This window comes from Chaetodon trifascialis, chromosome 9, assembly GCF_039877785.1.
Source record: "Chaetodon trifascialis isolate fChaTrf1 chromosome 9, fChaTrf1.hap1, whole genome shotgun sequence".
In the NCBI taxonomy this organism is placed as follows: domain Eukaryota; kingdom Metazoa; phylum Chordata; class Actinopteri; order Chaetodontiformes; family Chaetodontidae; genus Chaetodon; species Chaetodon trifascialis.
Window position 1 is genome coordinate 16,747,687 of NC_092064.1, and position 25,383 is coordinate 16,773,069.

Below are 25,383 nucleotides of genomic sequence, written 5' to 3' on the forward strand. Positions count from 1 at the left end.
CTTCTCACTTATGTTGGCCCATTAACTGACATGTTAGTCTTTCCTTTTTAACCTCACTGGCTGATTAAAACAGTGTTATCATTGCACTCATGCCCTGCGTCCAAGCCCCTCCTCCCTGCAGCATCTGTGCAGCTGCCGTGACAACCAGTAACGTTAGCCTTAGCATCAGAAACAAGCTAACTGTCCAGCCGCTACATCACAGTTGCTAACATACCGCATGCTGCGGAGTTTTACTGTAACAATCACCATATTAGCTTTATAGTTATTTGTTGTCTTAGCCGTATATGCTGTTGTTGGCAACGGCGGTATGGCCAGTTTCTCCTTTACGGGTGGCTGTTGCTCCGCCATAGCTTTCACTAGCCTGTGACGCCGCTCACAGAGCTGTTTGACTGAGCAGCAGCCCGGAGCATGAGCAGAGGGAGGGGGCGGTTCGCATGAGTAGTGATTGACAGATGTCAGACACTCCCTCAGACACTCCTCTGGCTCTGATTGGTTGTTTTGTGTCGGGCGTGGTGGAGTCTTGCAAATCGCAGTAGGAGCAGTAGGTGGGACCGATGGAGCCGATTTTCTTTTTCACATATTACATGTTTCATGTACTGCTGTCTGGGCATAGCGAGAGTTTTAGCAAATATGACAAAAATCACTTTTATACACGTTACCTACTGCAGCTTTAAAGAGGCTACAATATAAAAAAAATAACATTAAAAGCTCTGTAAAGCCACTGTATACTACCTGCTCAGCAGCAGACAGCGGGACAGACACGGTTAATGACTAGCTAGTGAACATATTGGAACATTTAGCAGCTAAAGAGCCACATGTTTCCCTCAGGAGTTGGTGGAGACCAAAAACAGAGCTGAGATGAGAGTGAATGTTAGACTTGCATTTGCCAGTTTTCTCACACATCCTCTTGGAACAGCAACTCTTGGCTGTGATTCAACTGACTCATCTTCTATGGAAATCTGTGCTTAGTTGCACTGTGGGTGACTGAGGCAACTGCAGCTAAAGAGGCTCTCCTCACAAGAAGGAACCTCAGAGACTGACGAAGAACTGAGGAAGCACCAAAAACTTGATCCATCAAAATCGATTACACTAGCAGCAGTATTATAGTTATAATACAGTACTACTCTGCAATTTGCTCTCAGTTGAAAAGCACTGTCATGATGGCATCTCCAATTTAATATGCAGTTCTGAGCAAAATAATGTGGAAAGTCAATCAATACAAAGCCTGAATTAATCCCATGCTTATTGCATTTTATTCAATGAAGATTTGATGCGTTTATTTGACAGGTAATTCAAATATCTGTTGACATAAGCAGTCACAATCATCTGGCTGGCTGCCTGCCTCGCCACATCATACCCACCCCGACATGGGATTTTAAATCATCTGCTTGACTGACAGCTCTTGTGCAGGTGATCAAACAGTCTTTTCTGCACTTAGTATGCTGTACCGAATGCACCCGAGGTCACAGCGAAAACACAACATCCTCGCCGGCGCGTTTCTAAACCTGCAGTAGAAACACTGAGCAGGGAAAAGAAATATCCTCTGCAGTTCAGTCCAGTGGGTGACGGCATGCCGGGCATACTTATCAGTGTGGTTCGTTACCTTAATTTCCTGAAAGTCACATGTGCAAATGCAGATACTAAACAGATTGTTGAACTAAAACTTAAATAAAGCAATGGATTATGTGGCTTTTACAGTACAGCTGAATAGAAGTCTTTTTTTCTTTTTTTTTTACTGCTCTCGTTATCGGAAGAACTAACGAGTCTCTGAAATTCTCTCCCCTCCAAATATTGACATAACACATGCTTGCAGTTTAGAATCATCTAATCAATTTAGGAGGCTGGCGAAAAAGTTTGGCCATGTTTTCTTTTTTCAATAAAAACACAAGTGACTTCCTCTATGGGTCCAGTGGTGTGAAATGATACTGTACATCCTCATCAGCCTACTCCCACTCCCCGATGTATCTGTCAAAACACCCAATTCTGCTGCCAAGTTGGAACCCACCATATTTTGACTTGTTCTCTTCTTACTAAAAGCTGAGCCAAAGACCCTGCATACTTTATGAGATCCGCAACATGTTGCAACTTGTGTTTTGACTATAATCTCAACCAGGCAATTAAGATAATATCAAAAAACTGGAAAGGCTTTAAAATAGAAACTGAAGATAACTTTTGACCTGATGCTGAAAGACGATTTTCAAATGTTTCATGAATGTTGTCAGCATTTCTTCTCTCTTGTTAACATGAAATATTTAAAGTTTGAGGGAGAAAAGGCATTCTTAATCGTTAAGGTTTAACTCATCATTACAGCTCTCTGACTGAGGGCTTACACTATGGGACATAATGTGCAACAATGGGAAATTATGTGTACTATCATTGACATAATCAAAAACATTTTGAATTAACCACATACACTTACCTGTATTTAAGACTGATATTGGACATATGTAGTAATACCTATGACCCTCACTGTCAACCTGTTTACATTCCTGCCACTGTATTGATCATTTTTATATTGTATATTTGCACTCTTCATACTTTCATAATTTCCCATAAGAGCAAACAACCCAGCAGTGTCATCACATTTTGATTCAAACATTGCCAAACTGTAACTGGTGCACAGTAATTCTGTCCGCTTCAAACAATGAGAAGAACACATGATGACCTTTAATTGGGATTGATTCCTAAAAGACAGCAGCATCAATTTGTGTAACTACATTCATCGCTGATAATGTCAGTGCACACTCACATGTGGCCTGACTTGCCTTCCTGATGGTTTACTTGAGAGGAGGAGACCACAGAAAAGCAAGAGAAAAGACTGACATCTAACACTTGCTAATCTCCATCTAATCTATTTTCCAAGAGGTAACTCACTCGTCTCTACAGAGAGGAAGGTCAAGAGGTCAACAAAACGGTCGGGGCACATCTGCATATTCTGCATCATTTTTCATCCTTTTCATTTGTGCCACCTCAGCCTTCTGTGATATCTCTTTCTGTACATGTATATCACTTTATGACATCTCTCATAATCTCTCCGCCACAGAATTTCTCTGTTACTCACTCAACAGTTTTTCTCGTCTTTTGTTTAATTTCTGAGAATAAGTGTCAGATTAGATTCTTGTTGAGCTTCAAAATGAGAACAGGGCTCAAGGGTTTTGGCACGGTGCATTTGTTGGGTATTTGCTTCTGCTGATCAAGCACTGCCAATATTGCAGATAGGGCTGCATGTCAAGTTATGCCATTGCAGACTGTTTACGATAAACTGGGCCAAACCTCATTTGTAAATGATCAAAACGTAAAGTTCAAAGTTCAAAGCTGGCTTTAGGTCTGACGTGCTGTTCAATCTTTACCCTGGTGGCTCAGCAATCTGCATCCCTACATACAATCAGCTTCTCAGGTTCAAAGATAAAAGTTTCACACATGGGTTTTATGTGTCAGCTTGATTTCAGTGTCACAGGAACTTAAAATGGGGCAGGAAGCCCGCTGCTGAGGATGTGGTCATGTATTGACATATGCAAAAGCGCTGTAATGCAACATTGTGGCTGGATGGACTGCTTGTGACTTCAGAAAACATCTACAGCTAACTTGTAGTTTTTCTTTGTGGCACTTGTTGAGGACAGTGTTTATGCTCTCAATTCAAGTGCAATTTACTGATGTTATCAAAGCAAAAGAGTAAAAAAGGAGACATTTGTTTGGATTTTTTTCTGTGCGTGCAGCATTTCTCAGTGTTCACCCAGAGAAGGAGTGCACACATCTGTTTGATCATGGAGTCAGTCAACAGTAGACCTACGTCATAGCCAGGGTTCAAGGGAAGGACATGTACTGCAACACCACATAAGTAGATCTTGATGTTAAAAAAGTTAAAGCCAACCTAAACATGAGTCATATGCATATGGTTGTGGCTACAGATGTTGGGTGAGAGGTGACCTGCTGTCATATTTGCTCATAGGTGGGTAGGAGGAGTAATTATTATGACTGCATTTACCCCTAAAACAATCAAACATAAGCTACGGCAGAAGCAAATTCTTATTTGAGCCAAAATGTTGCTCCACTTCCCCTGAATTACAGTAATCTGTCTGAAGCTGTGGCACAGCCTGTGTTTGTTTTGATGTTAAAGGTTGAGGCTGTGCCATGGTGACAGGGCACGAGGAGCCGAGCCTGAGGAGGAGGGCAGGGAGAGAAGTGAGGTCAAGGGCACACTAACAGAACAGCAGAGCTGTCTTCATGAGACAGACGTCAGGCTTCAGAATGTCAATATTAAATCAACTGGCAAATGACCACAGCTGGTTTGCATCCCCACCGAGGAGGCAGAAGAAATAAGATTTCAAATGTGGAGGAGGGATATTTGGTTGGGCCCACAAATTAGATCTAAACACATAAACCATGAGTCATGAGGCTATCTGCATTGGATTCAGTGTCATCTTATCTCCGGCTTGTTCCTGTTCGCTTTGAGTAACTTGAGCAAAGTCTTCTGTCTCAGTGTGTCACTGTTAATTGTAATAATGGATGCATTAAAATGTTGCTGATGTTTTCCAGTTGAGCTCAGTGAGTTAGAGGTTATCATGTTAGAGATTGAATTCCTGCTGTAGCCAGCCGTGCTGAAAAACAAATCCACTCGTAGCACTTTGGGAGACTTCAGGCCATACAAATGTGGGAATTGTGCTTTAATGGAAGTACTTCAAGTTTCATTTGTACAAGGATGAGGACCCTCTTTTCCTTGGACTAATACAATCTCAGAGAAACTTCCAACAGAACTAGTCTGCTGTCTTCAACAAGTCTTTTTCTAAGATCAGGCTCTGGAGAAGGGATCATCGTGCATTAGCTGTAGAGTTTCCCTTCAGCTATAGTGTGACAACAGTTTAGCCTCTGCGGGCTCGGGCTGATGTTACGGGGCTTCTGGTGTCGCTGGCAGATATCTAGATAACAGATGATGGATATCCAAGACTTCCTCTTCTGTGCACAGGTCATTATTTTGTCATTGTTGATTAGCAAGTTTATTCTCAAACTCGACAAGAACTTGATACTTCAGCTAATCTTCTATAAATAGATAACCGCATATGAATGCAGATCCATGAAAACAGAGGTAATTAAAAGCTAAATCGTTGTAAGTCATAGATGATGGGTTCTAAGATTGCATTTCAGCCAATGCACTCCACCTCTTTTGCTCTCCACACAGACCGTTTACCTGCATGCAACCAAAGCCCACTCAAACGTGGTCATGATCGATACTGCTCTGAGAAACCAGAAACCAGAACCGATACCAAAATTCTGTCCCTTACCCACAGATTCTGTATTTATATGCAGATATCTTTTTATGGAGATTACTGGTAGGTGGACTTTGTTTCCTTTGGATAGAGCTAGGCCAGCTGTTTTCCTTGTTTCGAGCCTTTATGCTAAGTTACGCTAACTGTTTGCTGGCTGCAGCTTCACATTTATCATATAGACATGAGTGCTACCATCTCATCTAACTCTTGGCAAGAAAGTGAACAAGCATATTTTCCAAAATGTCTACTTGGATCTTCCTGTGAGAGTAAAATACTTGCTCTTCGTATTGATGCTGCTCTGCCACAGCGATCATGTGTAAATTTCAGCAGCTTGGAGATTTCATTCATTAACTATTTTGTGAGAGAAAGTGCAACCACGGCTTCGTCTTCACTTGGGCCCAGTACTTTTCCTATTCCGTCAGCACTCCTGGGGAAAGACTCCAGATTCTGCACATCAAAGCCCAGTGTTTCATTGTGGATTAGGTGTGTCTGTTTGTTTGTGTCTGTGCGTGTGTGTGTGTATCCAAGTTTGTGCATTTGTCATCTGCGGTCACTGACTGGGAAAGTTACTGGGTGAGGCTCTTCTGTCTATCTTGCACTGAGGGGATAGTCTTGCATAAATATGAACACAAAACGAGTTCAAAGAATCATCATCACCTCTGGCATATTATACACGTGTCATCTGTTTGTTTTCACCCACATTTGATCCCACATCTTATATGGCAAACATAAAGTTAACATCTTAAGAAATACTGAGGACTTGTGTTTCCACAAAACCTCCCCCTATAGATTTCACTTGAGAGTTGTTAGCTTTACTATGAATTAAACTTCCTTGTTGTCTCCACCATCTGTTTCTCCTGCCAGCTAATTCTTTGTGTGCCTTTTTCAGCTGTCAACAAACCTAAAGATGAAGATCAGGGTCTTCAAACACAGGACAGCAGTGGTTGTTTGTTTTGAGACAACCTTGATGGCATTTTCCAGAGTGCTTTCACATCAGCAGGTGGTCCCCAGACATACCATCCAACCAGCCTGCACCACCTGGTCACTCCAAACCTTTTCTAATCTCGTTGGTCCAGTTTATCTGGTCCCAAAGTTCAAGATGATTTGTTGACCTTTTTCCTCCTCATCTCCTCTCATTAAAGCAAAGTGTGTTTTTTTTTTATTCTACGTTTCTTTATCTCCTGTGACCTTTTTGAAATCGACTGTGTTTCAACGCAGACTGTATCTGCATGATTCCAACAGTTTTCTGGCATCAGTGCCTCCTTTTAATATTCCTCAGGAGAATGCAGACATTGAAAAAAAAAAGGCCATAAAATAAATTAAAAATCTCTAAGCGATTACATCTATTTTCATCCCATTTCAAATTAGATCAGTAAGACGGGGTATTATACTGCCATAGATGTGGGCGAGAAACATGTTGTACTTAAAGTGAAAATAAGTACAAAATAATAAAGGAAGTGCTTGAGAGAAATGTAGTGCAACCTCTCATTCCCATTAACATGTTAAAGAATGAGATATACAAGCATCAGGGACCATATTCTGCTCTAACACTCAGTGATCTCCTATTTGAAAAACTGCAAATCTAGTGTTTATTGATATAATAGGCTCCCTGTCAGCCTCTTTCAACCCCTGATAGACAGCATGCACATCAGAGAAGAGGCCTTAATCAAAACATGATTATTTGTGATGTGTTTTAATTCAACGTGTTCCTCGTGATTTTCCAAAATAAAATTTAGAGTCCAAAAAATATAACCCTAAATCAGGTTTGCGTGATTTTTCCAAACATTTCAAACAGGCTGTGCTGCCCTCAGTGACTTTAATTAATTTATCTCCAGCTTTGGCTAAAATTTGATCATGTCAAGGTCAATATGGGAGTCAATAAAAAACAAGATTGAGCTCCACCTGGAGCTGAGACGAACTTCAGCGTCTGAAAACATCCATCATGCAAAAATAACAGGAATTATCATCAAACTTCTTCAACCTGAGACCATCATTGCTTATCTTTCCCTCCCTTTGGCTTATGATGTGTCAGCCAGGCTGGTAACATATTTTTCCATACTTGCAGAACACTGAATCAATGTGACGCAAATAACATTTCTAGGCATTAAGTGTACAGACGTCTAATTAAAGTTAATGAGCACACGGTTTTAGAGACCACCACAGAGCTTCTAAGATTACGTAGGGAGAGAGTTTCTTTCCATTGGGCTGCAACAACAGAGATGGTTATCACGTGCAAAAGGGAAGTGTCTTATGACCAGTGTCTGGAACTGCACTCTGAGTAAATTAAGACAGCACAGCTTCCCCCACCTGGCTCACTGTGGTCCAGCTGGAAGCTGTTGTGCTCTGGCATTCATAGTGTCTCTGAGGTGATACCGAGATCCTTCCATCCACTCGTTTGTCTTTATTCTCTGCACGTTGGCTCGGCATCTCTCATTTTGCCATTTGTTTTCATTTTCCATTGGCTAATCCACAGGAATGGTGTGGCATTGAAAATTGGAACAAATACACAGTGATCTACTGTCTTGTCGCTTTCGCTTGGGTTTGTTTTCTCTCACTTGCACACGCCACTGGTCCATGCACTGCCATCAATTTATGTACAGCAGGCCCCGGTGCTTTGTTGTGCTGCCATTGGTTAAATGAGTGTCCAAAACAACATGCTCTTCAGAAACAGATGGCTACAGCTTTCCATTAAGCCTATCAGCTTTTCGTAGTAGCTGAACTGAAGTGTGTTTGTTACCGATTAATACTTGAATATTCCACGAATATATGAAAAATTTGCAATAATGACTATGGCTTCAAGTAGTTGTGGTGCCTCATGTGAAATTTACAATAATGTGATTAAAGCAGTGGAAACGTGTTCTTTTAGCCTGTTGCTCCATTGCGCTGTCCTTTACACGGAGGCTTTGTAGATGATAAGATGTATTTTTTATTGTTTGAGATTCATAGACAGTATAACCAAAGGGGATGAGGAAAATAGCAGCAAGGAGGTTATCACATTACATAAATGTGATAAGCTTGAGTCAAACTGTCTGCAGCGCTCACTGTGCATCACAATCTGCAACCAAAAGAGCACTGGCCTACTTTCAGCCCTTCCTTCAACTTACGCTTACAAAACTGAGCAAAACCTGAAGGTGTTTCCTTACATAACAAAAACCTGCTTAACAGGTTACATAGCTTTACATTTGAAGCCTCATAGGTTATCGTATGCGGGTCTCATGCTTTATTCGTTTTAGTCATCTGATTACACAGTGTGCACAAGCTGCCCAATCAGAACAAATTCAGTCAAACCTGCTGATGACCATGCCCACTGCACTTCTAGTTACAGGTCCGTGTGTGGCGAGAGAGAAAGAGATGGGGGCTTTGGCAGGAATGCATGAAGATGGTCCACGTGTAGCGTCAAAAACGCTCGAGATGTGCCTCCTTGTTCTGGGTGCACTGGAAGTGATTTAAGCAGAAAACTAATAACACCACAGATTACCACGAGCACAGACTACCTGCTCACTGTGGGGGGTTGGACATGATGGGGGCGTTTCCAGCATTAACAGCGGGTCACTCACACTTATTTCCTGCGCTCCCGGCTCTTGGGTAGAGGCACTGGTTGAGCGCAGTCCTGCGCAGGGTCGCTTCCTGAAAGCCTGAAACACGGAGTGGATCTCCTCGTTTATAGCATGTGCCTACAGAAATGGAAACGTGAAGTCGGGTTTGGAATGAGCTGGAACGGTAGAATCGCTGCGTAACTGAGACAGTACGCCTTCACCGACGAGGAACTGGTGCGCCTTGGCACCGGAGAGGAGCACCAAACTTCACTGACGAGCTGAGCATCAGTTAGGACAAGGGGTTTGGCACAGTCACTGGGCATGTGAACTGTGGACGATTTTCGATGATGTAAATTTGTAATTATCAACTCAAGATCCAGAAAACGGGTGGAAAGCGTCGGTCTTGTCCTCGTTATCCTCTCTCCAACCGTGCCAATGCTGGAATGGCTTGTGGCTCTCTGCATTGTGATCCTGGTGGTCTTAATATGGCCAGGCTCCAAGAGCCAGCCGGATGCTTTGCTTCAAGGACTGGGGATTTCACAGCAGGCAACGAAGGATAAGACCGGGAGATTCGTCTCCGACCGAGGCGGGAGCGACGGTGTCCAGGCGGCCTGTGCGGGTGCCGGGACCGGTGAGAGAGCACGCACCGTGGCACTGATCTGCAAACCGTCCGCACTGGCTAACTATCTCCTGAAACACTGCAGGACTTTCAGCAATTACTCGCCGTGTGTCGGCTGGACGTGGCGAGCCAGCGGCTTCTTGCAGAGCGTGTACGAGGCGTGCTGGCCGTGCGACAGCCCGGTCCAGTTTGTGCGGGACAACCTGCAGCTGAGCGATGATGGGCTGGTGGCCTTGGACTGGGCAGTGCCACCCTACCAGAAACGACGCAGGACGTCCAGCCACTCCACCAGTCCGGTTCTGCTCATCATCCCAAACTCTTTTGGGAAGATCACCAGAAATGTGTTAAAGGTAATCTGTGCGTTCTTCCTCAATTGATCTTATAGAGATGATAGTACTTGAATAGCTATAAATTAGATATATTCATGATGAAACTGAGCAGCAAATCATATGATGCAGCCTGATGATAATAAAATACAAAAGAAAATTACATAAAAAAAACAAACTTTAAACTTTCTACAGTCTCAAGACACTAACAACATCACAATGCTGTTTCTGAATATTGTCATACTCACTTTCAAAGAAACCCATTTGTATCGATTTCACTGACAATGATCATTGTATCATGAAAAATACAGCTGCTCTGTCTCCAGTGTCACAGCATGAGTCAACATGATGCAAATTACAGCAGCTACATGAGAGTGTGTTGTGTACTCTCTATTGTCTAAACTAACAGCAGCAGAGGGTAGAAGCCAGACACATGCAAGACACATATTTAATGCATGCACAGACAAATCCTGTACTGCAAGTATTTCACCTAAAAGAGAAGTTAAACATTCAATCGTTTGATGCCATGTGCAAATAAATAATGGCCATTTGGCAAAAGCAATGTGTGAGCTCAAGTCATGGCAAGCTCAGTTAAAAAAAAAAAAAAGAGCAGATGCAGAGGCAGCACCAGTCTTTCAACTACTCTTTCAATACACTGACTGAGGTAATTGAGTGAGGGATTACAAAGCATCGCTTGACTTGAGGGGCCTGGGGAAGTGCAGCGCTGCTCCACATGAATGCCTGTTGGCTCTCGCACCACTCTGGGCACCTGGCATCGTGCTCACTCGTTTCATTTCATACTATGAGCTCTGTGTGCAAATCCATCACAGGCTTACTGTCAGGCCCATGTCAGAAATAGCAGCTCCACAAGAAATCCAACAAAACCAAATGGGTTTGACACTAAGCTAGAGTGAATAAGTTGTTACGAGGATATATTAAAAAAAACAACAACAAAGGAGAGAGGATGCAAGAAGAGGGGAGAAGAAACAATGGCGAGACGAAAATAGAGGGAAAACAAGGTGTTAAAACATTATAAATGTGTGCCGACTTTGAGCTTCACCATGGGAAAAAGAAAAATGCTGGAGAGATGAAATGTAATTGTCACAATGAGACCGATCCGCGCCTCATGCATCATCAGAGTAGAGAGTATTTGTGATGCTGTCAGCCGGTTACGCTTGGGAGGGTTGGAAGCTGAGGCACCACAAGGGATGTACACCAATTAAGATGGCTCCTGTCACTGCTGAGATTCACCGTGTATAGCCCAGTGTGTGTGTGTGTGTGTGTGTGTGTGTGTGTGTGTGTGAAAGAAAGATAAAAAGAGCACATTTGCGTGGCCATACACACACATACACGTGGGTGTGTATTTGTGACACATTGTGGGGGATGTAGTCTCGTTTGGAAGTGTACACAGCACATTTCAGGAGCTCATGAAATTATGAATGAGCCATCTCCTCTTAAATTATGCACATCTTCACCCTCAATTTGTCCTTTGCTCCTTTGTTTTATCCAGTCTGGCATGATTCATAGGCATTTACATAATGGTTGATACAGTAGCTAATCAGCTGTCATATACTGTACAGTCTTTCCAAGTATACAAAATATACTTCATTCATTCATTCATTCATTCATTCATTCATTCATTCATTCATTCAGTCAGTCAGTCAGTCAGTCAATCAGTTAGCTGGTGAGTTAATTAAATCACTGTGCATTGAATTATGTTACATATTGTTATGTGACACGTGGCAGGATTAAGTGCCAGATTATTTCTTTGCCCGCCATCTCCTGGAAAATCATGTAAAATCATGTCAGTTATGCTAAGCTAAGCTAACCGGCTGCTGCAGTAGCATCATATGTGAGTGAGATGGTGAGAGCAGTTTCTTCTCATGACTTTTGTGAATAAAGTGAAGAAGCACACATCCCAAAGTGTCAAACTGTGCCTTTAAACTATTGTTGCGTTTATCTAAACTCTCAAGTCCAAGCAAGTCTACATTGACAGCTGCCTCTCCAGAAACAAATTATATCTCCAATCTCAACCAATATTTTATGACCAACATCAGGAAGAGGTCACGCAAAGAGGCCAGTTTAATATCGTGGAGGTGTGTAAAGACATGTAGGAATGAGCCCAATATTCAGTGGCCTGTGATCGCTGTTTAGAGAAACGTGTTGAAAGGCCATAAATGTTGCTGGAAGCAGACTTCCAGCTGTTGCAGCCGTCTTGCCTCACATGATTTACACGCGTCACACTTTCCTGACAGAGCAGATAGATTTGCAAGCAGTTTTACCATAATTTTGTGACCTAGTTGCAGTCACAAGTGTTTTATTCAGCATGTTTCTGGCACTCATTTCTCACATCAAGCACTATTCCACATTCCTTATGGATGTGAGGTATGATATAATCTGGTCATTGTGTGTAATTTACCTTTCAGCACTTAAGTGATTGTTTTTCAGACCGTTCATTTCACTTTCTGATTACGGAGAGAGCCGCTTTGGAATTTTCCAAAGTCCTTGGGGGATAGGATAATAGCTTAGCTACGTGGAAAAGATTTACCATTAACAGTGACGATTAGACCAGTGAGAGAGGTAATAGTAGCACTCATGCTCCATCAGTCCTCGACCCGGAAATTTCTCAATCACAGAAACATTACCAGCACTACAAAGCACCATACAGACACATTACAGGGCATAAACACACCGATTTATAACTACTAAGGAGACTGTTGCTCAAAATCTTCCATTCATTTCCCAGTTTTCACAGAGAAGCAATTACAATCAGTGGACACAGAAGCAAACGAGGCATCAGATCTGCGTTTTCCATCCTCACATTTTACAGTTAAGTGCGACGCAGCAGTGTGCAGACTGTAGTATTGACTCTTGGTTTCAAAATGGAACAATGTTTATGTGTGTAAAGAGCCGATCTTCAGTTTACTGGAACACTTAAAAATGGATAGAAGTGCGAGGAATGGACAGAAGGGGATAGAGAGGAAATTTTCCCCAAAATGCTAATTTGTCCACTGACTTTTCCCTTTATCAGTGCTTTGCATAACCTGAAATATGCAAACTGCACATCAGGATTTGGCAACACTTCTGTCTATGGCTCATGTGCCACACTTTTGCCAACCAGTGCAGTGTACAAGATATTAATTCACCGTATAGACAGAAAACCCCAGTGTTGTTTCAACTTCCAACTTAGACCAATACAGCAAACCTCTATGACAAAATCCATTTTTATGGAGGCTCGCTTGAACAACAGTCAGCACTCCAGTTCTTGGTATTTTTACTGTGGCGTTGTCTTCAATAATTGATAGCTACTCTCCCCTTTGAATGTATGCCTGTGATGCTTATCACTTTGAAACTGAGACAGGAAAAAAAACTGCCTTGCAACTGCAGAATATACTTTAAAGTCAATCATTTTTTTCTTCACAGCACAATATCATGACTTTTTAACTTAGCGGTCTTCTCCAGCGGTGCTGCCACGCAGGATTGAAGAAGAAAAAAAATGATTCTGCTGAAATGCAAGAGATTAAAGAACAGCCTCTTTTTTGGGCAAGCTATATTTAGGTTGCATACAATTAGTTTGAAAGTTGCCAAGCAATTAACTATAAAGATTGCTGTCGTGGCATTTATTATAGAACAAATAGACTTTTAATGTAGATTTTCATTATATATTTGAACTGCCAAAAATTTGTCTTGCATGATTCATCAGCAGGGCAATGAAATTATTAGAAGAGATCCTCATGTAGTGCTGTAGGGGCCTGTCTGGTAGTACATAGCGTCATGTTACAGGATGCATTTGAACATTGAATTTTTCGACAAAATTGTCACAAAAAAAACAAATCGTTGGCTGCGCTCCTACATATATTTAACCCACAAGAGCAAATCTATTCCTGGGACACGTATCACAGGCCTGTTGGAGAGTATTTAGGCAATCTATCAGCCTGAATAGAGGGCAGAGCTTTGTAGCAACATGCTTTGTTGCCTCTAAAAGGCCTTTAATCAAATAACATCCTTAATTTAACTTGATTTGTGGCTGCATGCCCCGACGAAGCTGCTGAAGTTTGTTTCACACGAGAGGTGGTCTCACAGAAGGAGATGACATTATTCAATATGCTTTGGAGGGAATATTGTTGGACGCCATTTACGCTCCTCGCGCAGAGGGCGAGGAGTGTAAATGCTGCTTCTCGCATGTGTCTATTAGAGCCTGCATGTTGTCTAGTGTCTGGAGTCCTGGCTGAAGGAATTTGTCACTGAGCTGACAGTTTATCAGCTCCGACAGGAAACTGCTGGAGTAGCTGCTGTTAGTTTTTTACTGTTTCTGAAACGAAGCTGGGATGTTTAAAAAAAACAGATTCACACTGCCAATATAACATGTGAAGAAAAGTATTGCCTGAAAGTTAAAATATTATATTAACTATAAAAAAGGTGAAGTGACTATATTTCTTTGTAATCGATATAAAAACTAATGAATCACAGTGGACTCCTCTTGACCAGGTAACGCTGTTAACAGAACGTTTCCCATCCTGAAGGTCAGTTTAGTATCTGTCTCTGCTCAGCTGTTCCTCATCACTCCTTGTGCCTGTTATAGTGGGTGATTCACACAGTGCATCACCACTTTGTCTTGATGTTATTTTACACCACGTCACTGTATTGATACCTGAGCAGCCGAGCATAAGCAAGACGAAATCATTTCAAACTCAGTTCGCCTAATTTAATCTCAGCCGCAGCATTCATCACTCAGCCCCGGCTCGCGTCTGTCTGCAGTTTAAATTGTGAAATATCTAATAGTGTATCCTAATATCTATGGGAGTTAAACTGAACTCAAGTGATTCATATTCATTTGAAATTGCTCTCTTCCCCCTACTCTCACGAACTCTTGAATCACAAAGGTTGAAAACGGAATCTGTGGAATGAGTCAGGGAGGAGGCTAATGAATGAGTGAACGAACGATGCTGCGGTGTGTTAGCTCTGCTCTGACTGCCTCGTCATGTATCTGGCCGAGTAAATCCTCCTTTCATAGAGACAACCGGAAAGTGTCTGAAGTGCTTCTGCAGTCTCTCTCAGCTTGTAAATATTTAATGCAGCGGTTCTGCAGCTCTTGCTCACTGGCGTCTCAGATTTAAAGCAGAACGTAACTCTTTTTAAAACGGACTGTTTATTTGCACAGGCTACCAAAAGCTCCACCAGCGGTTCTGACCGCAAACCTTCAGCCACTGCGCTGAGATGAAGCAGAGTGACACTGCAAATACAGAGGGAAGACGAACCCCTCCTTGTGTTTCCACACACTGTAATGGATTCGGATAATTTATTCTAAAGGTAATATGCAGAGCCTTGACTGGAACAATCTGTCATTTTCATTCCTTCTCTGCATGGGGAGCTTTTCAGTGTAATTTGTATAATTATCATTTCTGCTCTGCTCCAGATCAAAACTTTCCAGAGTTATTTTTCCCATTTTATGTAGTTATAAGCTCGGGCTTAGGCTTCCTAAGGTCCAATGATGGATAATGAGTATTTTTGTTTTACTGTTCAACCTCTTGGATATGACAGAAATAAATGCCATATGAGAATCTGTGTTAATTATATTACCAACACTCACCCGGATTTAGGGAATGAGCTGATGTTTACAATAAACTAATCTGCAGGCAGGGATACAAGAAGTTATATATTTACTCTGATTTCTGTCCTTAACACCAGCAGGCACAAGGACAGTAAACAGTTTACTGTAAACATGCAGAGGGGAAAAAAGAAAAATACCAGCAGCCATTCGATTTGGAGAGCCTGATCCTTGAGAGCCTTCAAAGCAATGACCAACATTTGTGCCTGAAAGGTGAAAAAGCTTTTGGCCGAGAAGAAGAGCATTTTACAGATTTGACTTTCGACTTTGATTTAAAATATTTACACATTTCTGTTAAAGAGACATGAAAGTCATTACTTCTCTTTCAGTTGTATCACATTTTCCTACATTCGTTCAGTGTCAGTGACCAGAGCCCAAATATCTCACATTGTCACACGCGTCTCAAAATGAGCATAATAATAAAAATAGCTCACTATTGAAGAAACAATGAGGGGTGATATTTCTCTCCACGGTGCAGCTGACTGAAAGGGAAGACTTCCTGCCAGAGACATGAGATCACAGGTTTCCATAGTCAAACCCTCTCTGCTCTCATGTGCCAGCTTTGCTTCCAGAAAAGTTCAGGGAGAGCTGCGTGTTGCAGGTTGAGGCAGAGCTAAACAGCTTCCTGTGGCTTTCATGGACATCACCGCAGCTAATGAGATGTGCATAATGTTGGTCTTCACCACGGCCTCAGCGGTGTCCAAGAACTGCCTCAAATGCACAGACATTCTCCACTTGAAGGCGACTGTCGCTGGAGATGAACTTCTCATGTATCAGTAGCTTACCTGGTTATGGCCCCATCAGGTGTTTCTGCATGTTCTTTTTCAATGCAGTGATGACAGTTGAACCGATTCTGTAGTACTGCAGTGTACACTTAAGTGTGGTTAAGCAGTACAATAAAAGGGAGCAACACTTAATCTTGTAGCTTTCACTGCATTCTCACTTCCCCCAGCAACTGGCTATTTCTTTTTCCATCCAATAAAAAAGCAGCACTATACATTTTCAGGTGTTACAAAGGCAAAAACATGTAATGGAACAAAATGAAAACTCATTTCTGAAAGGAGGCATTGTGAGACCAGGTCACATGTGGCCTATTCAGAGGGGGAAAAAAGAGGATTTCTTTATGTAGGCGTAGCATATGTAAAATACTTTGTAACACCTTTCGACGATTTTTTTTCTCTTTCTCTACAGTTGTGTGAAACGGCGCTGTCCCATGGCTACCTTCCGGCTGTTTTCAACCGCCGCAGCCATAACCGCACCCCGCTCACCACCCTGAAGCTGCAGCAGTTCGGTGACCCTGCAGATCTGCGCGAGGCTGTGCGCTACATTCGCTACCGACAACCTGCAGGAAGACTGTTTGCAGTGAGCGAGAGCACCGGGTCGGGCCTTCTCCTGTCATACCTGGGGGAGTGTGGATCATCGAGCTATGTGACAGCGGCCGTCTGCCTGTCACCCGTGTTCCGCTGTCAGAGCTGGTTTGAGAATGGGCTGAGCTGGCCCCTGCAGTGGGCGTTCGTGCTCTACCAGAAGATATGTCTCAGCAGGTATGGAGGAAGGGGTTTTTTTTCCATAGTTTTGGGCAAACAAATCAACAGTCTAGCCAGATTTTGTGCCTCTTGTGCTGTTTGAATTATTTTAGTAACTCTGCTGCATTTCCAGATATTAGCAGTTAAGGTGAATATTTAGCAAAAGGAACAACGGCCAGAACTACAACAACACAGTGAGATAGTGGAATTTTCCTTTAATGACAACTGGTATCCTGTGAAATAATAATAATACAGTACATTTCATGGTACATATATGCTGTACATACAAATCTTGGCCTTTTGGAACATGGTGTATTAGCTTAAGTGAACACATTATGAGTTTTGGAAGACATAAAGAGATTAACGGCTAAAAACACAACTTCATAAAGCTGCTGCATATGAAGATCTTTACATACTACCCTGAAACATGGAAAATTATTTATTTTCAGTCAGCAAAAACAGAAACGGTCGAAAGGGCAATGTAAGAACAACACATGCAAGTACACTAACCATTTACTGGAGAGGCACAGACAATTCAATCATGTCACTGTAGCAACAGATGGCCTGCTCAGTGTCAAGTCATTGATTCTGAGAGACATCGTGACCCTGGTAAAGTTTCCCAAATCAATGCCAAGAAGCAAATACGAAACCTATGCAGCTCTTCAAAATTGATTCACTGGTTTTCTCTTGCCTCTGTTTATTTGTGTGTGTGTGTGTGTGTGTGTGTGTGTGTGTGTGTGTGTGTGTGTGTGTGTGTGTGTGTGTGTGTGTGTGTGTGTGTGTGTGTGTGTGTGTGTGTGTGTGTGTGTGTGTACTCGGACTATTATGCATAGGTACAAGACTGTCCTGGGTGCAACCATAGAAACAGACACCGTGTTTTCTAGCTGTTCCTTGCGTGGCCTGGAGGAGGCGTTGTTCTGTCAGACTGTGGGCTCTGCACCAGCAGCATCAACAGGGCCCGGCAGCAGCAGCAGCAGCGCTGCAGGTGCATGGGATGCTTACTGGGAACGCAACGAACCCTTAAGAGATGTGGACGAAGTGGCTATTCCTGTTCTGAGCGTGTGCGCTCAGGATGACCCTGTCCGCGGTGACACCCAGTCCACAGTACCTTTGGAACTCTTTGAGACAAACCCACATTTTTTTCTCCTCCTGACCGACCGTGGAGGTCACTGCGGTTTCTCCACCCGGTCCGAGGAGAGTGCCACTGGTGCGTTTGGTGCAGTCAGTTCTGTGGCTGCACCAAACAGCGGACTGGAGAGCCGTGGGACCAACTGGAGCCACAAAGCTCTGCTGGAATTCTTCAGGGCGACCACAGACTTCTTTGCTGCAGAGGAGAGAGCGAAGCAGCTCGCTGCAAGGAGGAGGGGGCTGGGGGCAGGCGCAGGCGGGAGGGTTTTCCGCCACCGCAGCGTCAGTACATGTAAACGAATGCCAGCATGTTCCCATAATATCCATGCCATTTACAACTGGCAGAGGTCCTATACACGATGAGGGAGCTTAATGGAAGTTAATGGACCCACTGATGCCTTCTGATAGTGTTTAGATTTGGGATGTGAAGGACTGGGATGTGTTTTCTGCCGAGTGACACTCAGCTACAAAGTGTTAAGACAGACAGAACTAGAAAAGTGCAGAGACTGTGAAGAACTGAGGTCATAGAGCACTTTTAAGTGTTGTTCTCACACACTTGATGGGAGCAATAAAACACAGGAATAGAAAAAAGATCATGACAGGCCACAAGCTCGCACTCAGTTGTTATGTTTAACTGCTCAACAGTTGACACTAAACTCTCCAGATGAGTGACTTTATGCTGTATTTTTCAACAGAAGACACAAATTTCTTCTCTGCCAGCTGTTAAACACTGAAGGATTCTGTCACAGTTTTATGAACACTCACATACGTCTGCCTTCACATTTTACACATTTGCTACATTTTCAACCACAACTGCATTGTTATTTGGGATATCTGAAACCTTGACATTTAACTGTTGTATCTTACAGTTATTCTTTTTATCAATGCAAGGACATTTATTTGGGAGCGAAAGTCTTGAAAGTCTTGTGCCTAGAGTAGAAAATCCTGTAAAAAATTCTAATTAATTGGAGCTAAATGTCAAATGAATTTAACGAACTCATCCGGTGTTTTTGTGCGCATTAAAGAGAGTTTACTGTAATGTATTGAATTCTGTATTGGGAAGCTATCTGTGATGCCCAGAACAGAGGAACTCCTGTGTGATTGCCACCCAGATAGCTTTCAGAGGAAAGTCTGCGTGAGAAGGTTATATTTTAATGAGCTGGGTGGCCGAAAGCACTTTGTGAGTTTTCCTCTCTCATCATTTAAATCCTGGCTGCTCAGGATCTGAAGGTGGTGAAGATGTGAGAGTGGCAGGTTTTCGTACTGACGTGGAGCCTTTGAGACTCAGCAGCTCGATGTTGTTTGAAACATTTCTCGAGCTCCCGGAAATGTGTTCGTCATTCGTGTGCATTATGATACGAAATTGTACAAATTAAAATGATACAAAGTAATAAATATAGTGTTGAGAGCGTTCGGAAGAGGAAAAACTTCAAAGGGCAGCTCAAATGTTTAATAAGCAGAAAAAGGCCTGAAGCTCAGATTTTTGTCTTTTGTTGTTCTATAAAAATGCTATACACCTGTTTAATGTGTTTTGTTATGTGATGAATTAAACAATTGAAATGATAATAAATTAAACACAATGGAAAAACTTGGGAAAAGCATTTTTTGAGGCAATATTGTTGTGATCTGTGGTCTTGTCAAACCCCTGCAGAGTCGATGCTCACAGACACTCCCTATTATAGCTCAGACCCCACAGCCATTCCATGCTCTGTGTGTGTGTGTGTGTGTGTGTGTGTGTGTGTGTGTGTGTGTGTGTGTGTGTGTGTGTGTGTGTGTGTGTGTGTGAGACGTTCTCTGCAGTGTTCATCTGCCCACTGAGTCTTATCCACTCAGACAGCTGGGACACAGCAGTGTACACACAGACGCACACAAAATGTGAACTGCGTGCCGGCAGAGACGCTGTCAACACACATCCTCGCCAGCACACGCACAAACAGAGAGGCTCACACAGTAATGCTCACACAAACACACACAGACATGCAAAGGAGCTGTCACATACATGCAGGATATTGTTATGCACACTCATTACCTACAGGAAGATTCACAGTCTCGTACAAAACAAAAACTGCCTGTGACACACACACACAGGCACTATCCAATGTAAATGACAGGGTTATTAATGCAAATAATCATAAAAGTAACCTGAAGTGGCGCCAAGGCAGAATGTGGCTCATTATAAACTCAACAGAAATACAGAAATTATTTTTAAAATGTGATTGGGGACATATTTTCAAAAGTTTTCATTTCCCTTTCCCTCATTCTGTAAAAGCTGTACTGACAGACAGACTTTGGTGCCATTCTCAAATACTGATAACAAAATAATGACCCTGTTTGTAACAGCCAATCACTGCGAAGGGAAGAGCAGCTGAGTCTTGTTTTGTTCCCAGTCCAAATTTTCAGTGTTGGCACGAATGCAACATATCTTTGGTCTTAAATCCATTTAATTTTCAGGTTTTGTCTCATAGAAATGTCAGACTTAGAATCAGAGGACTGTTACTTCATGCGTAGTATCCTGAGGCTTGAATTTGACCCATTTTAATGGCGCATAAACTAAAAAAGACTGACTGACACATTTTAAAACATTGTAGAAAAGCACGTACGCCTCTACACATTTATGACAGTCGCCTAATATACTGTAAGTAGACTGCAAGCATGCATCAGAGCAAAAGATGAAGGAAAGATAGATTAAAGATGGAGGGATTTCTGTCTTATTGATATGTAAGTGATCATGCACAAGCCACAGCAGTATTTTCATGTGTTTTAAAAGGACTTTATAATCAAATGTTAACGTCTGATAGGATTAAATATATACTGTGCTGTTGGCAAGTAAAGCCTGTTCTTGTCATAGCAGATAGATCATGCACACTAACACGTCGATCCGATACACAGTAAATACCAAATGCACACAGGTAGTGCATTTTGTACAAAAACGTATTTATGATTCAAAGAAATTAAGCAGGAAGGAAGCAGGAAAATGTATTTTTGACTAGATGTTGGTTCTCTCCAATTTTGAAATGACCAAAACTGACAGTTAACCTCCAGGAGCTTTAAGAAAGGTAAGTCTGTGCCATTATTATCTGAAATCACCCCATGTGAAAAAAAGCATGCGTGACAGCAGGGGTACCATGCAAAACAGGGCTTTATACAAGCCATCCTGTTTTATTGTTGACATTAAGCATCATAATGTGGGCCTGTAAGCAAAAGTAGACCCGTTTCCTCACAATAAACGTTGGCTTTCATTGGCCTCCAGCAAATTAGGCCATTAAGACTGAATTGCCCTTTCCGATTTTGCTTATTCAAGTTAGACCCAATAACCTGCATCAATGATCAGGGACTGATTTAATTAAAATGACTGATATTTAATTAACAAAGAACCTGACATTTACATCACTTTGATTGTACCACATCACAGGTTTTCTGAATAGGCACACATGATGCTTGCAATAAGTTGAAGTGGGACAGCTAGAAGAAAGTATGTTTGTGTCATCTTATTAAAAACATAAACTGAATGTCCAAGATGGCGCCGCACGAGTGGCAGCTTGTTACAGCAGTTTTTCTTTTGTATTTGTGTGTTTTGTGTCTTTCTCTTGTTACTGAACTTCCCCAATGTGGGTTCAACAGTCTTATCTTATCTCATTAAGACCCAATGTTTACAGCAAACAAATGGGCAGTGAGAGACTGGCAAATACAAACAGTTATATAGCAAATATACAACAGAAAAATTCTTTGCGTTCAGTTTTGAGTTCGACTAATAAGATTTAAGTTGACATATTAAATTAACTTTACAATAGAAAATATTTGTTTTGGTTTTTTTTCTGTTGCTGTTAAAAGAAGGAATAACACATTCTTAATCTTATGCGTAAATGAAAAGCTGCATTCAAAAGTAATAAAAGGCACCATTTCTTAATTCAACACATTCTGTAACCTTGTTAGTCTTGTATGACCTTTAGCTTTTCGTGGCTAATGTTAGCTTACGTTAGACACTGCTGTGTAACTGACATTACAGAGTCAGTTTGTTGACTTTATGCTTGTGTTACTGTTACACATGACATGTTCACATTTAGTATTTACCATTATGCCACAGTTGCTACTTAGTTGCACTGCTTGGCAAACGTTTCATAGGTTCATTTAAAATGAAGAGTTCAACCTTTTGGGAAATATGTCCATTTGTTATGAGCTTTAGAAATGCTGGTAGGCAAATTTTATTAGCTTTGGAAGGGGTAACTGTTTCCCCACGTTTCCTGGCTGCAGCTTACTATCTAGCATACATATATTGGAGAGGTATCCACAGGTAACTCTCTGCAAAAAAAAACAAAGAAATGCACTGTATTTCCTAAAATATATTATTCCAATTTTCTGTTAAACACTCTTTCTCTGAAGACTGACGTCTCCACTGATTGTTTTTATACAGTCTATAATGGGAACTGACTCACTGTCCCCAAAATCAACGTGAAATCAGTTTCGTTTCAAAACACTGAGATCATGAGAACGTCCCCTGTGCATAAGAAGAGCCACCTCTCCGAAATAGTTAATGGACTCTTAATGTTAACATGGTTCATTCACTGCTAAGGAAGATCTTCTGGCTAGTATGGTCAAAGCTTTTACTGGTCTGGTTCACAGAAAATAGCAGGGATGCCTGAGATTTTGTGCAGTCACTTGAGAGATATTTGTAGCAAAAGCATTACGTTATCAGAGTCTCTTGAGCCAAGACGGCTAAATATGATCAGAGAGGACCTAGCAACCAGCAGGCTAACAAAAATACAAAACAGATGTTTAGGTTCGGGTCACTGACACTCTAATTGCACTCAGTTTAGACGGTAATCAGTGAGTGAGGAATCAGTGTGTTTTGGTGCTTTTTTGTTGGCTCTGCTTCTCTGTAAGTATCCAAAAAAATCATACTGTACACGGACTGTGATTATAGTAGAGGACGTCGTGTCTCCCTGGTGTTAACATGTGTGGAAAACTTCAATAAAACAGCAGAGATAGTGTTGTGGAGAGATAAAACAGAGGAAAAACATTAAGTCTTTCCCCCATTTTGTTACTGAAAGTGTTATATGACTCTCAGCTTTCTGTTTATCGTATCTCTGGTTCTGATGTTATCCTGCCAAGAGGTAATACAGGAAAGCAGTTTGATCTCCTGTGGTGTATACATTATACTTGCTGCTAAATCTTGGCAGTTGAGTTCAGCACAGAAACTTACCGATGACCTTTGACCTTCAGGAGCGAGCTACCCTCGACTATTTACACATGAAAAAACTGGACCAACTTGATCACAAATAGTGCTGCATTTTATAAGCTACTCACTGTCTTTTCTTATTCAGGCCATATTTACTCTTTGACTCCTCAACAAGTCATTTGAGTGATCAATCTTTTATGAAACGTGAGTATGTAAAATATTTATAATGCACCTGGAGTACTTCTAATACAGTATTTACCACAACACAGTTCAGCGGTGTTATCAAGCCAACATGTCCCATCATGTTTCACTGAATTAGGCTTCACATGCAGACCCAGAGCTCACAAGCTGTTCAGAAATCCATTTATAATACAAGTAAAAGTGCAGGTAATTTCCATTTAATGTAATATCACATGTATATAATGTCTTCCTGTTGGGATTCATAATTGCCTTGTGGTCAGCCATTAATTTTGGATGGGCAAGGGATCTATGAACTCATTCATATTTTCCATTTTGCTCTCTTGTAAAATTTTGAAATGCAGCTATGCAAAAACACAGCCCTCACCATTAAATACATCCCACAGAAATTTTTTTTGATCAGGGGCACCATCTTGTGGATGTTGTGGGGAAAAAGGATGGATGTCAGGGGTCGTAATTGCAGGAGAGTGGGTGTTCAATTGACAATTAAATGGCAATCCTTCTAAAAAGAAAATCTATGGCGAGCAAAATTATTTTTCGGTGTCATCAATTTAATACATTTTACAGTTATTTTAGTTGAGGGTATGTACAATAGAAGAAGAATAAGGTTATGGCATGATAGGGTCCAAGAGAAACTATTACATTTATTAGGATAATAGGAACAGAATTAAAAAAAAAAAAAAAAAAAGAGTATAAATGATTAGTATATGTAGCCAATTTTACGATAGCAAATTTTCATAAAAGAAAGAGTTTGGATGCAAGACATTTTGCATCCGAAGTAATAAAGTGGTCTTGGTAGTAAAAGGTAAAGCAAACTAAGAGAAGCAAACAGTCTGTGGGCAATAACAGGAAGTAAAACCACGGCAGTGTTCTGTTCACATCATTATTTATTGCAGCTTTACAGCCACAACTCTTTAAATATTGTAGGTCTGTCTGCTTCCGTGACCTGGTTTTACAATGATGCCTTTATCAAGATCACTCGACCTACTTGCCCATCCAAATTATCCAACCATGTCATCTGACGTCGCCATGGAGACCTCCTCCTATCCTGCCGCAGCAGCCAGCAGATGGTAGCATCAACTCGGTTTCTGCCTGGAATGTTCCACACGCCGACTCCTCCAGAGGTTGACTCTGACAGACACAATGACGCAGCTATCTCTGCTTTTGGCTTGGAAACTGTCTGTATATTTAGCACCCTGTTTAAAATTAGAGCTCAGCACATGGGGAATAAATTAAGCTGGCAGTTTAAATACATATCTGCTGAGTCACACAAATTGGACTCAGCGCACATATGTCCATAAATATTGGGCGGATGCAAAGGAGGAGTTCAACTTTCTGAGAAGCTGAACATAAAAGCTTTTGACCAAGTTTTTAATTTGTGGCATATACATTATTGGTCCTCATTTACACTTCTGAGGAATCAGTGGATCATCATCCGTGGAAATTCCACATTCATGAAGTGTGTTACAAAGGTTGCTTTATATCGCATGACTCTACATTGAAAAGATGTTGACAAACTGAGCATTCATGGTTTAGTTTAGATTAGTTATTAGCTTGCAGTGACACAAACTGGTTGTAGACAGACACACCTTATCAGGGACCGACTGGGACAAGAAATCGGCCCTGGCATATTGGACCAGACCGGCCCACCACATTTGATAACGCGCACCATTTCGGTCTTTTCAGTCTCTTGAATGTGTATGCCAACTGTGCAACTCTTTAAAACCACGTACCTCAAGCCATGCAATGAGTTATGGAATCAATGAGAGTGGACACATTAAATACTTCCAAAAAGTGTAATTTATTAACACTACAAAAAAGTACACTCCACCACTCCATCACAGTAATGGATCTTTAAGCAGAATTCATCCTATTGGGTGTACCTATGTGTTTCAGGGACGAAGAAAAAAGAAAGAATAGAGATGAGAAATGATGGATCAGATGCTAACTCTTCCAAGAGTAGTACTCAATAAATTGTGAAGTGACCCAATCCAAAAGGATG

The 25,383-nt window shown here is 41.6% G+C and overlaps 2 protein-coding genes across 2 annotated transcripts in view; both read left to right on the forward strand.

The window, feature by feature from the left end:
* The first annotated feature begins 643 nt into the window (after positions 1-643).
* The window catches only part of aipl1 (aryl hydrocarbon receptor interacting protein-like 1), an 88,314-nt gene continuing 63,574 nt past the window's right edge, over positions 644-25,383 (forward strand). Inside the window, exon 1 of the mRNA XM_070970610.1 lies at positions 644-659. The gene's annotated coding sequence lies outside the window, so the exon portion shown is untranslated. The remainder of the gene's footprint in view (positions 660-25,383) is intronic.
* On the forward strand, positions 8,848-19,601 carry abhd15a (abhydrolase domain containing 15a). Its single transcript, XM_070969608.1, has 3 exons — positions 8,848-9,769; positions 16,545-16,897; positions 17,713-19,601. Exons 1-3 carry the CDS (start codon positions 9,236-9,238, stop codon positions 18,368-18,370), a joined length of 1,545 nt encoding a protein of 514 aa, XP_070825709.1. The 5' UTR covers positions 8,848-9,235; the 3' UTR covers positions 18,371-19,601.